The sequence below is a fragment of the Gekko japonicus genome, unplaced genomic scaffold (genome assembly GCF_001447785.1).
Source record: "Gekko japonicus isolate JY-2015 unplaced genomic scaffold, Gekko_japonicus_V1.1 scaffold2758, whole genome shotgun sequence".
Lineage (NCBI taxonomy): Eukaryota > Metazoa > Chordata > Lepidosauria > Squamata > Gekkonidae > Gekko > Gekko japonicus.
Window position 1 is genome coordinate 26231 of NW_015162561.1, and position 16445 is coordinate 42675.

Consider the following 16445-nt stretch of genomic DNA (forward strand, 5'->3'; position numbering starts at 1 on the left):
TAAACTTCCCGTGTGCCTCGCTGAATGCAGAAGAGCTTGCTTCCCTGCCTCCCGAATATCACGACTTGGCACAGGTTTTTGGAGAGGAGGAGGCTGACGAGCTACCTCCGCACCGCAAGTCCGATTGCGGAATCGAACTGTTGCCAGGATCTAAACTTCCCAAGGGGAGGATTTATGCCATGGGGCCGGCAGAAAAGTTGGAGTTACGCAAGTTCATCGATAAAAACCTGGCCAGGGGTTTCATCCGCCCTGCTTCGTCCTCGTTTGCCGCTCCGGTCCTTTTCCGGAAGAAGAAGGATGGGGGGCTGCGTTTATGCACTGACTACAGGGGATTAAATGCAGTCTCTACTACTAACGCGTACCCCCTCCCTTTAATCAAGGATTTGGTCGCGGAGGCCACCAAGGGATCTCCAACTTTTATCGATTTTTAATATTGTTGAACTCAAGGTGACGTTTATGCCCCCGAAATAGAACTCTGGGGAACACTTCGGGCTGTAGCAGGGCAGGAGAGATGAGAAAGTTCCATTCCACTGGCAGAAAATCCCTCCCATTAGCGGAAATCACAACTGGATCCAAACCACTGCCCTCACTCTCTGTTGACTTTGCCCACACTGGCTACATAAGTGTAATGGTATATCTCCTTCGCTATATGATCCCCAATTGGCTTGAATTGGTTATGTGACTAATTTAGGAAGAAGAAGGGGGAAAGGGCAATCTGAAGATAAAATGGTACAGAGGCAGCAACACATTGGGAAAAAACAGAAGCAAATGGGATCAATAAACGCGAATATTCTTTCAGCTAAAGAGTATCGGAAGCACCATTTGGTGTCCAAAAATTTTAAAGGAAAAAGTACTCAGTACAGTTCTAAAATCAAGCAATCGTTTCACCAGAGTTTTTCGTTACTTGCCACTGTTGCCAACTAGTTTTGTCCCCCTTTCATTCAATATATATATATTTTTAAATAAGACGGTGAGATGCTGTGAACTCCCTCCGGCGCTGAAACACAGCTAGTCCCAGTTCTAGAGCTGACAGAGACCAACACAAACACATTGTCTTTGAAGCTTTTCACAGGGGAGTCTGTAGGTTAGGTCTAGAGGTCCAGGCCCAACCCGTGTATTCCATAATGTGTGAAGAGATAACTCGGATGGTGCGTGCAGTTAGCTCACAGCCTTTGGAGAGGTTGCCAGCCTCCAGGTTGGGCCTACGGAGCTGGAATTACAACTGATCTCCAGATGACCGAGATCAGTTTCCCCGGAGAAAATGGCTGCTTTGGAGGGCGGAGTCTATGGCATTATCCCCCACTGAGGTCCCCTCCCCTCCCCTCCCCACACCCTCCCCTCCCCAGGCTCCAACAACCCCAAGACCTCCAGGTTCTCCCAGCCCTGAACTGCCAACCCTATTTAGGACACAGTCTGACTGAGACTGATTTTGCACAAGGAGCTGTGCCACCATCGCGCCTCCCTTTGCCCTGTTTCCACTGGTCAATTTCCCACTCGAAGCCGCATTTTGACCCACGGCTTCGCCCGATTTCCCCCGTGGCTTCATGATCCTGTTTTTTGAGGATCACGAAACCGCGGGGAAAATCGGGTGAAACCGCGGGTCAAAATGCGTCCGTGTGGCTTTGAGTGGGAAATTGACCAGCGGAAACGGGGCAAAGGGAGGTGTGACGGCAGCGCAGCTCCTTGTGCGAAATCAGCCTGACTGTGGGGGGAAGTCCAAGTCTCAGCAGCCAATGAAGGCCCTGGGTCCCCCACCCCATGCGAAAAAGATCCATCCCTTCCTAATGGCCAGTGAGCAGTCATGAGTCGCCTTACCTCGTAAGTCTTGGCCAGGGGAAGAAGAGGTGGAATAATCTGTTTACTGTACTTCTGCAGCTTTGGCTGATCTTCAGCCTCCGGCGACTTATTCAGCTCCGGAGATTTAGAGGGTGATTTAGATTTATCCCTGGACAACTTGTTCTTAGGAGACTTCCCTTCTTCAGGGGCTGCTTCCTTACCCTGGCCTTTTTTTTTGCTACTGGCTTTTTCCTTCTTCTCGGCTTTTTTGAGTTCTCTCAGCCGTTCTTCTTCCAGCAGCCGTTCCTGCTCTTCCTTCCACGCCTGTATAAAGGTTTTTTGAAAATTCAGTTAATTCGCCTTCTGTTTCATTGGGTTTCTCCGCATTCTCCTTTACTCAATGTCAAGTTCCCGTTTCTTCAGGGTTTCCCCCCTAGCTTATCTCCAATATCAAATTGACTACTAGAGGGAGCAAAGAATGTGCAGTACAGGAACTCCACTCCGAAGAAACAGGAACTTAACAGCAAGTAAAATGAGAATGTGGAAAAGCCCATTGTAGAAATAAGTAATTGCTGCTTTGAGGTGTCTACACTTCATGGTTCTGTCTAAAAGTTTCCCTGGTTTTTTTTTAAGTAACTTTACATATTAGGGCACGTGAATGTAATTAGTTTCAGGAAATAAGATGGGCTTGGATCCCATGGAAAATCTCAGCTAAAGGAAGGGTGTCAGCAGAATGGGACTTCCTTCCTGCCCTCTCCTGCTGCAGCCCGAAATGTCTCCCCCCCCCAAAGAGTGCTCATGGAAGCCAGGAGGACTCCATTAACAGCACAAGGGGAGGTTAGAGATCTGAAACGGGGAGGGGAAATTTCCCACTGGATTCAATCCATTGCAGGCATTCCTACTGAAGGAAGCATAGGGTTGCCATTCCCTAGGTGGGGGAGGGGGATGCCCCAGTTTGGAGCCCCTCCCCTGCTTCAGTGCTGTCAGAAAGCAGGGGGAAATGGCAGTGGGGTGCTCCTCTCTGCGGGGAATTACCCCCCAAAAACAACAAAGTGCCCACGTCACCCAAAAGTGACATAGGCATGTTGGTGATATCGGGGGGGGGGCACTGGTTTTTGGGCAAAACTCTATGGTAGAAGAATTATTATTATTATTATTATTATTATTATTATTATTGTTGTTGTTGTTGTTGTTGTTGTTGTTGTTGAAATTTATACATAACATTAGTAAAAATTTTAGTGAAGACAAAAAGATCCAGATGGCGATTTCCCTAGGGGATGTTGTGTTTCTCCCCTCCCCTCTCCCGGAGCCTCCTGGTAAATCCCCCACTGGCTTGTCAGCCAGAACTGGCAACCCTAAAGAAGCATGACTTAATGGGAACTGCATGAGTATTTCAGTTGTATCCAGGTAAGTCTAGAGGAGCACCTGCATTAGTTTGTTGCAGAGAAACCCACAGAGGCCTCCATGATTAATATAATTTGGTCTACGACGAGGAAGGCAGCGAACAACAAATCAAAACGAAAAACATTCCATTGCTGGACACAGCCGGATAGGTCAGGCTTCTTCACTGATTCACTGGCCTTCGCCAGCGCCCCGCTCGAGAGGATCTGGGACACCCAGGTTCCGCTCCCCCCGCTGCCACGGAAGCTCCGGGCTAACCTACCTCACAGGGTTGTTATGAGGACAAAGTGGAAGAGAGAACAAAGAAAGACTTTTCTGAATCCCCACGGGGAAGGAAGGTGGGGTACAAATCAAAGCATACATTTGCAGAACAAAGAATTGTGTGTGGGCGTGGGGCGGGGGTCTTCGCTGTGATTTTATCATTTATTTATTTTTAAAATACTGTGATTTTATCATGATGCCTTCTACTTTGAAGAAAGGACCTCTGGCTGCATTCTGTGCTGGTGGTGCAGACTCAAACAGATGGTCCTGCAGTGCCAGCCTACAAACCTATGCAGGGGAGGGAAGGATTCCGGAATGAGGCTGGACCTACTCACGGCACCGTGGCTGGTGTACTTTGTTGCCTTGACCGGCCCTAACTGTTCGTGTCTCTGATGCCAACCCCTTTTCTTAGGAAAGCCTGTTGCACCATTGGAGCGCTTGCCATTTATCACCTCGTCTCTACCCTTCTTAGTTCAGAAAAGGCATCTGAGGTCACGTCTGAGAACTGGATTTTGCCCATCCTATGGAGGCTGCAATGGAAATCGTCAGGGGCAGGGCCGGCTCACCCACTAGGCGAACTAGGCATTCGCCTAGAGTGCTGGGCCCTGAATGGGGCGCCGAGCTGTGCCTCCCCCCCCCCCCGCCACCAAAAGCCCGCAAGCAGCTCTTTAAGTGTCAGCACTTTGCTAATTGGGGAGAGGCATCCGGTGAGCATCCCCCGCCTGGAGAAAGGATCCCCCCACCTCCCTCCCAAACTGCCTTCGGAAGCGGAGCACGAGAGAAATCTCTCTTCCATCTTGGAGAGCGCTGCAGGAACATGTGGGGCGTGCTCGCTGGGTCTGACAGCTGTGTGGGGGGGAGGCGAGGGAGGCAGTAGCAAAAGGGTGCCTGGCTCCAGAGGTCTCCAGGCCCCACCGGGAGGTTGGCATCTGCACCACAAGGCAGCCTCACCGAGGGCACAGAAACACCTCGAGCTGGCCCTGGTCAGGGGTCCCTCTGTGCATGTGGCTATGCAAGCATCGTTTTTATTCCTCATGCTGCTGTTGCCACTGCAGGAGTGTGGATCTGGACATCTGCTTAGGTACCAAATACACAAGACACGCTAGCGGAACATGTTTCGCAGAATTAACGAAACTGGGGCTCTTCTTGCCTTACCTTGAGAGAGTCCTCTCTGACGAAAAGGCTTTTTTCCTTCTCCGGGAGAGGCTCTGGAGAAATCTCCACTTTACTTTTAGCACCTTTGAGAATGGAAGAAAGAATAAAGAAGACTGGAAAACAGGTAACAGAAAGTGACGGCTGGGTCGGTGAAAGGCTTTTGCATTGCCAAACTTCAGGAAGTGTGGATTGACTACTAATGTTCTTGCATTCATGGCAAGCGATTCATGCCAAGTAAATTAACAGACTGTATTTTTTTTCCTCCTGTTTTGTTACCTTCTGCCTCTGAAAGTACATTTCTGATTTACCCTTCATAATAAATATGCAACCGAGTGCTGGTCTATATATATGCGCTTGAGCGTTCATGCGCTTAATCGACTCAGCACAGGATTGATCATGCGCACAACGGTGAAAGATGGAAAAACACACACACAAGAACGACATCCAGATGACCTAATCGCATTGATACCGAAAGATGACTGTCCAGATAGGCGAAATTGCGGATTCACAGCACAAATAGTAGGAAAGTACTCTATTTTCCCGGTGTTGGAAAACGCGCTAGAAAACCGGGTGGATTGTGGGGGCGAGTCCACTTCGATACAGGATCCGGATCCGGCTGTCTGATCAGCACTTTTAAATGCGATGGGAAACAGTGGTGAAACCCAATCAAAATGACCATGTGACCACAACCTGAGATTGTGCCTGTGGGTTGACTCTCTGCCTACCTATATGAAGGCCAGTTTAGACATGCTATCAAAGTTTTACGTATGGTTGCCAACTCCAGCTTGGGAAATTCCGGGAAGTTTGGGGGCACTGCCTATGGAAAATAGAGTTTGGGGAGGGGACGGAGTTTAGACAGGAAGTGATGTCTATCCCGCCAAGCTACCGCTTCCTCTACAGCAAATGACCTCTGTTGTCTAGAGATCAGTTCTAATTCCAGGGGAACTCCGTGCCCCACTAGAGGTTCTCTGAATTTTTTAACGAATCGAACAAGCTCGAACATCCGATGTGATAGAACTGTGTGAAAGTAAGATTGGGATATTTGGTTATTATGGCAGAGTTTGCCGAGAGTTTGTGATACTGAGTCCAGTAAATAAATCTTCCAAGAAGTATATGGCAAAAAAGGTAAATTTACATTTATTTAAGTAGATCAGGTTGCAGTCGAAAGAAGAGAAAAGGGGCCTAATCTAAAGAGTGCTTCCCCCATCACAAACGGCCAGCTTGTCCGGCATCATATACGTGGGAGTATGAGGGCACTGTCTCTACAGAGAGACCTGCAGAGACAAGCATCTCCATGGAAGGCCATGGGAAGTAAGAGGACAAAAAGAGAGAGGAGGGGGTCAGAGGGCAGCTCCCAGGTTAAGACAAAGAGAGGCATCCTATCCAAGGAGAGAACACCTAGACTCCCTTAGAGTGATTTTTTTTTTTGATATTTTTATTGAAAACTTTTCAAAACCATAAAATACAATACGTAACATTAACAAGCATCCAATTCAGAGATTAATACACTATATCCAGACCCCATTTAACACACGCAACAAACAGTGGTCGAACAATGTATACCTATCTACCCTCCCCCTTCTTTTGGAAGCCAGTAATATTGACTACCACCATATCAACTGTATAACATTATCTTATATTTTGCCTCAACTATGCTTTCCCATTCGAAGTTTTCTAGCACTATCTTCCCTAAGATAGGATTCCAAATATTCAGAGGGTTATAGAACTCACGCTCGGTTTTTGTTTCCGTGTCATATATTGAAATGTTTTCTAACATGAATATGTCCCAAATTTTATTAATCCATTGAGCTATAGTCGGTGCATTTTTGCTTTTCCAGTTCTTAGCTATAGTTATCTTCGCTGCTACTACCAACAGGTTGACTAACTTCTTTGTGTCTTCAGGTGGACGAACTTGCGGCCGGAGACGGAGAAGCATCAACTCCGGTGACAAAGGTAAGTCTATGTTTAGTAAATTGTTGGTACTGGTACATATTTGTGACCAAAATTTCTGTATTACTTTACAGGACCACTCCCTTAGAGTGATGCAGCGCCCCCTTCCTCCCCGGCCACGCCCAGGGATGCTGAGTCCCCTCACTCCCAACAGTTAAAGCAGGGGTCCTCAAACTACGGCCCGTGGGCCACATGCGGCCCACCGAAAACATTTATCCGGCCCGCCGGGTGTTTTTGCCGCCGCTGCCTGTCCTGCTTAGCAGCCGACTCGTCCTGGGCCCGCAGTGAGCATGTGTGGAATGTGCACCGCACTCAGGGCCCAAGTCAATCAGGGCTCAAGTCAATCAGCACATGATGTGGTCCTCTTCTCAGTTCCGCGCCGCGACACCCCCGGCCCCCACCCCCGGCCCTCCAATGGTCTGAGGGACAGTGAACTGGCCCCCTGTTTAAAAAGTTTGAGGACTCCTGAGTTAAAGGATTGGGTCAAAGAGAGACAGCCTCCTGTGAATCTTGGGATTTGAGCTTGAGAAACACTCTGTATGTTCATGTTTATTTTTTGTCACTGGTGTGACAGCTGATGATGCTAGCAGCAATCGCACCGATCCAACCCAACTTTTTTTCTTTGAGATTGCGAGTGCTGTGTCTGTCTCGAGGGGAAATGTTCTCCGGCCCACGGAGCGGGATGTCCTCTGGCCCACGGAGCGGGATGACCTCCCTCCTGGGAGAAGTGCATCGCAGAACTGTGCTATACAATGATACACAGCGAGAATGCAAAGAAGCAAGAGGACCTACCTTTGCTTCTCTTAGAAATGGAAGAACCTTTTCTTCCGGACGGCGGAGACTTGGTTTCAACTGGAGGTTTTTCCGCCATCTCTTTCGCTAACGCAAGTGCTTCCAGTTCCTTCGCCATTTTTTCTTCCTGGTATTTGACTTCTTCTTGAAGTATCCACTCGCCGATAGAGCCAGCTACCAATTCCAAATAATTCCTGGGGGGGGGGATTATCAAGTTTTTCTCGTTACCAACAATTACAATATTTCATGCAGAAATAGTAAACGTTTTGTTCGCATTTTATGACTTATTTTTTTAATTATAAAAATGTCTTCCTTATCGATGCCGTGAAGTAATTTTGCAACTCTGACAGCTGAGTAATTTTGCAACTCTGAGTTTGATGGATCTTACTGTGCAGAAGGATAGGATAAATAGTTTTTAAATTTTGTTAATTGTACACTTACTGGTGAGTCCATTCTCAAGGCTGACAGTCCACTTACTCTCCTCATAGAAGTATGAGGATGCCGCCTGCCATGACAGGTAAGCTAAAGAACATGTGGCTAGAAGTTCAAAAGGAGGCTTCTTTAGAGAAGACAATACTAAAGACAGGGACCATTGTGGAGCTACGTACAGGACTGGAGGAAATGTATTTCATAGGCCTTTTAGAAAACACTGGGACAATTTAGCACAGTGGTTCTCAACCTTCCTAATGCTGCGACCCTTTAATACAGTTCCTCGTGTTGTGGTGACCCCCAACCATAAAATTATTTTCGTTGCTACTTCATAACTGTAGTTTTGCTACTGTTATGAATCGTGATGTAAATATCTGATATGCAGGATGTATTTTCATTGTTACAAATTGAACATAATGAAAGCATAGTGATTAATCACAAAAACAATAAGACCATCGACAATTTGTGTTTTCCCTGTGAAAGGGTCGTTCGACCCCCAAAGGGGTTGCGACCCACAGGTCGAGAACCGCTGACTTAGCAGATAACACTAAGTGACCCTGCGCGTCACCATGGAAGGCTGAAATTGCTGCTGAGTGTACTCTAATAGATGTTATTGAAAGACCTGTTTGAGCCGAGGAGAACAAATAATCTAATATCACAGCTAACAGGCAGATAAACAGACAGTCTCCTTCATCCAGGACCCAAGTTTGGAAACTGTTCCATTTCTGACAGTAAGATGGTTTTCTGGCCTGTAATAATACTTTTATAACCTCATTGGAGAACGACTGATCTAAGGACTGAACCTCCAAGATGTGAGATGTAGTCCGTCTACACTGTGGTGCCACAGTTGCCCTTGTGTCTGTAGGTCTTGTGCCTGCGGGGGAGATATATAGTTTCCCTTGACCATGCATACCAAATCTGGGAGAATGGGGCAATGAGAATAGCTCGGGTTCTGCCAAATGTGGGGAAAGGTGGGGACACATAGTAAAGGGTCTCTAACTGAACTGAAAAGCATCTCCAATCTAGTGCTCGTCTCTCCCACCCCATGAACAAAACATTGGGGCCTTTGTGGACTGAGCAGTGGTAAATAGGTACACCTTTGAGAAACCCCACGTTTTGAATATTGGTAAAAGGTAAAAGGGAGCTGCGGTGGCTCAAGTGGTTAAGACGCTGAACTGCCGCAGGCTGTGGAAGGTCGGTAGTTCAGCAGTTCGAGACCCGGGTGCCGCAAGACGGAGTGAGCTCCCGCCTCTAGTTCCAGCTCCTGCCAACCTAGCAGTTCGAAAGCAAGAAATTGCAAGTAGATAAATAGGTACCGCTTCGGTGGGAAGGTAACAGCGTTCCGTGCGCCTTGGTGTTTAGTCATGCCGGCCACATGACCATGGAACTTTCTTCGGACAGCGCTGGCTCTTCGGCTTTGAAACGGAGATGAGCACCGTAACCCTAGAGCCGGATTCAACTGGCTTTCGAGCAAGGGAACCTTTACCTTTAAAAAGGTATTTATCCCGTATTGATAAATTGATACGGTATGTGCTGCCGAGGCACCTGCTCAGCCTGTCGGCCTCTGAATTCTGACTGTCCGCTATAGGGATAGCTTGAGGTATTGTTTGAATCTGTAGAGCTGTTTCCCAAAGAGCCTGTGCCTCCCGACAGAGTGGTAGGGAACCAGTACCACCCTGCTCGTTGATGGAGAACATTGTGGAAGAACTGTCTGTTTGAACCAACACATTCTTCCCTTTCAAGATATCTGCGAAAGATGTTAGGGTAACTGGGCGTAATCCCAACATATTAATATGAAATCTTTTATGGGACAGAGGCCGTCTCCCTTGAGTCCTTAGACCTCCAAAATGGGGCCCCAGCCCAACAGAGATGCATCTGTCGTGTGAGCTGATGGACCCAATAAATTGGACTGTTTGGGAAGGCTCCAAGAGGGTGCTGTAAACCTCCTCCCCGCTTGTATCCAGCCTATCTGAGGCCTGCGGAGGACTCCACTGCCTGGAGAGGTCAAGGGAAGACCCTGACATGGCGGAGGGAGGGCCCCCCCCAGACACAGACAGGGTAAAACTCTATGGCTTAACCACAGAGTCTTACTTGTGGGCCACCCCACTTTGGACATGAACCGGAGACCCACAAAGTCAGGTCAAAGAGGACACTCTTGACCTGTGCCACAGATCTAGCCAAAGCTCTGCAAAAAGGGTTTCAATTTCAGGTTGCACAAGGCATCCCTTGAAGCAATCTCCAGTCTCCCCCTTCCAGCCAGCAAAGGTACGCATATGAAATAAGTGCAAGTTCCTCCAGGTAAAGTTAACTGCATTTCCATAGCTATTCAGTAGCCACCTGGCAATCCTCCTCTGTCTTCAAACTTTCACGTATTCCCCCTTTTGTGATACCTATGCCTATTTTGTCACAGCACCTGTCCTTCCTGTCCCCTCCCTCAGGATACCAAGATAAACTAATCAAACATTAATTTCATCAGTGATCCTTCCTGACGCCAATCAGAGACCCATTTCCCCCTTTTTGCCTAAGCCTGGGAACCCATTCAACCTACCTTGGTAGGACCATCAATGGTCATCAAACCCATTTAGCCAGCTCTGGTAGGACCATCAATGGGCATTGCTATCATTGCTATCATATCCTCCTCTGTTTTTCTTAGTTCTGAATTGCATGCTCTTTCTTGACTGCTTAGTGTGACTGTAACCGGGGAAATTCTTTAATAAAACTATTTAATCACTCTTTCAATCTGGAGTCTTCCTACTGAACTGGACCTTGGTATATATAGGTGTGTGGTCCCAGGTACCCCTCTGGCTTTCCCTGTCTCATAGCTAACTTCCCCCAACAAGAAGACAGGCCACTGGTGGTAACAAGAGTTTGTCCCAAATGCCAGAGTGTCCCTGGTGTCATGCTAACATCACTTTCAGGGACACAGGGAGTGATGTCAGCACATCAATGTCATTGCATCACCGGAAAGGACTCCACCACTAGTAAGTTGTTCCATCAGGCAACCCTAAGCTGGTCACTGTTGGAATTAAGCTGCTAGACTAGAAGAGCTTTGGTCTTATCCAGCAGGGCTCCCCTTAAAATATGTTAATTACCCTTTCCCACCTTCTTGAATCGTTAAAAAGTTCTTATAACCATATATGATAACAGAAGTCTTCTCGATGCTGCATGTTGCTATAGAAATGGCTGTAGCACCACAGCTTATGCCCCTTGTCGCCCTCCGGGACCTGCACAGCCACCAGAGGGGTCTGAGGGAAGACCCAAGTTGCTGGCCGTGCCACTGGCCCTCCGTATTCTTCTACCATGTTTGGCCAAGCACAACCTTCACCACGTGTCTCTCAGCACGACGACATCGTCAAAAGTCAATCATCATTCATTTCCACCTCCTTATTCATGGGGTATGTTTCATTTCTACAGGCCCCACGGCGTTCGGAGGCACCCTCTGAGGAACCTTTTACCTGAAACCAACGTCGGAGTGCAATGCCACATTCCAGGACTCTTGAAACTGAAGACGTCGGTCCATGGGATTATGGAGGACTAACAGCAAGGAGTTATCTTGAGTGTGATAGTAGGAGTCAATGCACCGGTAATTCTGGGTTGCACTGTGAAGGACCTGAGCACGAGAGAGGAAAATGAAAATGATCACAACCCGGCTGTTGCCAAGGGCATGGTTACAGAAGTGGTAACAGTACTGCCATTACTGGCCAGTTTGGTGTAGTGGTTAAGTGCGCGGACTCTAATCTGGGAGAACCGGGTTTGATTCCCCACTCCTCCACTTCCACCTGGCTGGATGACCTTGGGCAAGCCGTAGCTCTGACAAGAGCTGTTCTTGAAAAAGAGCAGTTTCTGTCAAGAGCTCTCTCAGCCCCACCTACCTCACAGGGTGTCTGTTGTGGGGAGGGGGAGGGAAAGGAGTCATCATCATCAAGTTTATTGTATTAGCCATTGGCCATAACAAAACATAAATACAAACACAATCCGTATACATCACATTAAGTTATACCTTCACTAACTTGCGCTGAATCCTAGGCTTAATCTTATCTTTTTTGCTGCCAAAGCAAACAGGGACATTCTGCTGGTAACATATACATCCATATCAGAGAGCAAAACACAACCAACTCCTGTTTTGAGAATCCATTGTGCAAAGGTAAAATAGGGTATATAAATCTCTGCCTAAGTGATTCGTGCCATGAGCATCTCAGTAAATAGTGCTCAATATCATCCACTTCGCCCAAACCACATTGACAGATTCTTAAGGCAACAGGTAAACCCATAAAACGACCAACACAGACCATTGAAGGAATGGCATGGAATCTGGAAAGGAGTCTGTAAGCCGCTCTGAGACACCTTTGGGTGGTGAAGGGTGGGGTATAAATCCAATCTCTTCTCTTCTTCTATTACAACTGTTACTACCAAATACGACAGGGGGTGTGACTACTGGTGGGGGCTCACGTCACTGAGTGCTCCTTGCCAAGGAATGCCTTCCGCACTGAAAACTAGCCTGTTGAGAAGCACGAGTCTAATTTAGCCAGCTCCCCCAATATGCTGGTTTCCTATGTCCCCCCCCAATCAGAGAAGAGGTTCAATCACACGAGGAGCCCTCTCACATCTCCAGTGTGAAACAGTCCAGTCCAGACACACAGGCTGAGCGCCCGAGAACGAGGCAAGCTGCTCGTTTGCTTCCAGCTGCCTTGTTCCCCTTTAGCCAGGTTGCTCGGGGTGCCCGGAATCACTTCCGCTGTCCCGTCTGTCAAGCCCCTTTGCTTCCTTCACTTTCTTTTCTTCCACTAAGCCTTTTTTTGAACTGCCCCACCAGACGCTCATTCATTTCATTTATTATGATCCAAGATCAGCCAACGTAAATAGAATGCACCTGAAGCAGTTTGGCGGGAGGATTTTTTAAGGACAGCATACAGCCGCTGCACTCATAGCAAAACGGCGTGAGCTAGATTAACAGAGAGAGCGTTAAGTTGCAGTGAAAATATGAAAGGGCGAGTTTCTCCTTTTGGTACATTTTGCAAAGACTAAATTTCTCTGCAATAAATCTAGTTTTCTGTTTTAGGGTGTATTCAGACTAAAAGTTTTTTTTTAAGTTTCTATGTCGTGAAGTTAGAAAATGGATGTAATTTTGGATATATTTTTCAGTGACACTGCACCGTCATTAAGATATTTGAGACCATGCACGTCAAAGGGAACAACTTTAATGTTTTGTAAAGGAAACAACTTCAATGATTTGTTATACACAGGACACAGAAAAATATTTTTCTCTAATTGTTTAAACCACGACTTCGTTATTATATCATGGTTGTTTTCCTAACGAGCTACAACATAAGGGCACAAGCTGAACATAAATAAAACACGAAAACAGTTAAAATTCTGAACTTAAGTGCTAATTTTAGTAAGACAAAGCAGTTAATGAAAAGGACTGAAGCATCTGCTTCCTTAGCAGCTGAGCCAAAGTGCAAAATTTGGCTACGTTATGTGCAATTTCATGGAGGCAATCTGCAAGGAGAGTGGCTGCGTAAAATTTATAAGATCTGTCTGGGAACTTAGATAAATGGAACAACTGATTGGTTTCGCATAGGAAAAGGAGTACGACAAGGATGTATATTGTCACCTTGCTTATTTAATATATATGCAGAGTACATCATGCGAAATGCTGGCCTGGATGAATCACAAGCGGGAATTAAGATTGCTGGGGAAAAGATCAACAACCTCAGATATGCAGACGATACCACTCTAATGGCAGAAAGTGAAGAGGACCTTAAGAGCCTCTTGCTCAGGGTAAAAGAGGAGAGCGCAAAAGTGGGCTTGAAGCTCAACATCAAAAAAACTAAGATCATGGCATCCGGCCCATCACTCCTTGGCAAATAGAAGGGGAAGTCGTGGAAGTGGTGACAGACTTCACGTTCCTGGGATCCCAGATCACCACAGACTGTGACAGCAGCCATGAAATTAAAAGACGCCTGCTCTTTGGGAGGAAAGCGATGGCAAACCTAAACAGCATGATAAAAAGTAGAAACATCACCCTGCCAACAAAAGTCCGCATGGTCAAAGCAATGGTATTCCCGGTAGTCATGTATGGCTGCGAGAGTTGAACTATAAGGAAGGCCGAACGCGAAGAATGGATTCTTTTGAACTATGGTGCTGGAGAAGACTCTTGAGAGTCCCTTGGACTGCAAGAAGATCAAATCAGTCAATCCTAAAAGAAATCAACCCTGACTGTTCCCTGGAAGGCCAGATAATGAAACTGAAGCTCAAATACTTTGGCCACCCAATGAGAAGGGAGCACTCACTGGAGAAGACCCTGATGCTGGGAAAGACTGAAGGTCAAAGAAGACGGGGACGGCAAAGGATGAGATGGTTAGACAGTGTCATAGATGCAACGAACATGAAATTGAGCAAACTTCAGAGGACGGCGGAAGACAGGAGGACCTGGTGTGATCTGGTCCATGGGGTCGCAAAGAGTCGGACTCGACTGTGCGACTGAACAACAAAAAAATATGAAGGGAATGAATATCCTTATAAAATGATAGTGAAGTAATACGTGTTCAAATGTTTCCACGGTATTCAGCTGGCAAAAACATAAACAGTGGGAATGAGGGATATCTAGATGTTTGCCTTGCAGCAGAGCTCCAGGCAGAATGTTGAAAAGGACCAAAATAAATGCTCTGAGGCATCTGGGAAATTCTAAGGAAGGGGTGTCAAACATAAGGCCCGGAGGCTGGAACCGGCCCATCCGGGGCTCTTATCCGGCCCGCGAGCAACTGGTGTGAGGAAGCAGGCTGGGGAAGGGGTCTGCCCCACCTCCAGGCACTGTGGGAGCATCTACCCAGTGCTGCACCACTGGCTCTCCAGTCTGCCCCTGCGGGTCTTCCTCTGCACGACCCCCCCCCCGCCCATGGGGCCTTGTGGCGAGGACACACCAACTCAGAGCTTACCAACTGCTGTCCTTTATAAAGTTTATATCTCCAGTACCTGATATTATGTTTTATGGCACGCATGGCCCGGCCTGGCCCGACAAAGTCACATTTGTGTCAGATCCAGCTCTCGCGACAAATGAATTTGACACTTCTGTTCTAAGGTATAGAGGTAATTGGCTGGTACTACTGGTTACTTGGTTCCTAACTGAAAAGTTCTGCCAACATGGTGTTTATGTGCGCCAACAGTGATCTGCAACATGGTGCTTATGTGCACCACACCACCCGCCAATGGGTTTTTCAGTGCTCATTTGCTTCTTCCTAAGAGATTCTCTTCCCCAAAGCAAATGGACACTCCTGGTTTTCTTCCACTTCAGTGGAGCAGGAGGTGCTTCAGAAGAACCAGGAGGATTCTGCAGAGAGCACCCATTCAGAAGTAGCATCATAGGAGAATGACCGTCTTGCAACCTCCCAACATGTTGTGATTGGCCCCAGTACCCCATGGCAGCCATTTTGTGATTGGTATCCATTCTCCGTCCCCAAAACTCCATACTAGATGAGGGACCCCTGATCTAATTAATGTCTTTGCAGTGCTGCTTTACTATATTTTGGGACAGGCTTTCCCCCCTAAAATTGTTAAGACTGTCGTACAATAAAATTTTATTTCTTTAGACTTTGTTTAGACTTCAAGTCATACAGACCAATATGCATTTGTAACTGAAATAATTCACAATGTTAATTTCAAAGAATTGCTGATGTACGTGTGCTGCCACCAAAGCTAAGGGAGCCACACATCCAGTGACATTACTATCCAAATTAGAAAGAAGAAATTCTACTTTTGGGTTGGATTGACCAATGAGAAATACTCCCTAACAGGTTTTTACACTTCATTGGGTTGGTGTCAGCAAGCTGCCATTATGTTTCTATGACCTCTGTGTACATATCCTTCCCCTGTTGCACCCGGCTTGTTATTCTGCTTCTATGCTGGAATGCCTAAGATAATCTACTGGAGGGTTTGTGGAGGAGAGGATGCTGTAATGCTTGCCACTGATTATCGCTTGGGAACTGCACCTGTGTTTTGTCTGATGTTCTGCCTGGTTCTCATGGACTGGGCGCGCAACCGTTTCTTTAGCCCGCCAGCGGGAATGTTATTCATTGGATCTGTGTCTGTTTGAATTTCCTTTATTATGCTTGCCCTACCTGTGTATCCCCAGTTCTAACAAAGAACGTGTTTGAGTGTCTTTCCAACGCTTTGAAATAAATTTTGCTTTTCTTGAAAACGTGGATTTATTCTCGATGCTTGGGGATCCAACATATTGTTAGAACTCTCTTTCTCCTATCGTTCCGAATCTGGCAAGATCATGAGCGGGACTGAGGGAGATCTACTCAAAACGGAGGGGGACTCGGGATCAGTCCCACCTACCTCCGCTCCTTTGGTGTCTACGACTGCAGCCTCGCTGGAGGGTGCCGTGGGGGGAACGTTTCCCCGCTTACCTGCGCACCTGTCTTGGCCGCCTCCAACCCCTTCGCATTGGGGCCCGCGGAAGACCCAGGCGCAGGATGATTGGGCTTTGTATAACACACAAGGCACCCGGGAAGTGTACTCCCGTCGAGGTAGCGGACTTCGAGAGAGCCTATTTGACAAAGGTTTGTTCCCGGAGCCGGGAAGTTCGGGCGAGACGGGGAGTTCCAGACGAGACCTCGAAGACTGGATGTACGAACCGTTGGGTGAGGGAGCCGGTGCTGGCCTCCAGGGGTCTGAAG

General features: G+C 47.3%; 1 protein-coding gene across 1 annotated transcript in view; it reads right to left on the reverse strand.

Moving 5' to 3' along the window:
- SPAG17 (sperm associated antigen 17) overlaps nucleotides 1-16445 on the reverse strand; it is a gene marked incomplete at its 3' end in the record, with an annotated part of 95503 nt that overhangs the window by 26008 nt on the left and 53050 nt on the right. Inside the window, exons 17-20 of the mRNA XM_015406391.1 lie at nucleotides 11220-11374; nucleotides 7336-7529; nucleotides 4594-4676; nucleotides 1816-2100 (exon numbers count right to left, since the gene is read on the reverse strand). Coding sequence (XP_015261877.1) covers nucleotides 1816-2100; nucleotides 4594-4676; nucleotides 7336-7529; nucleotides 11220-11374 — 717 coding nt within the window. The remainder of the gene's footprint in view (nucleotides 1-1815; nucleotides 2101-4593; nucleotides 4677-7335; nucleotides 7530-11219; nucleotides 11375-16445) is intronic.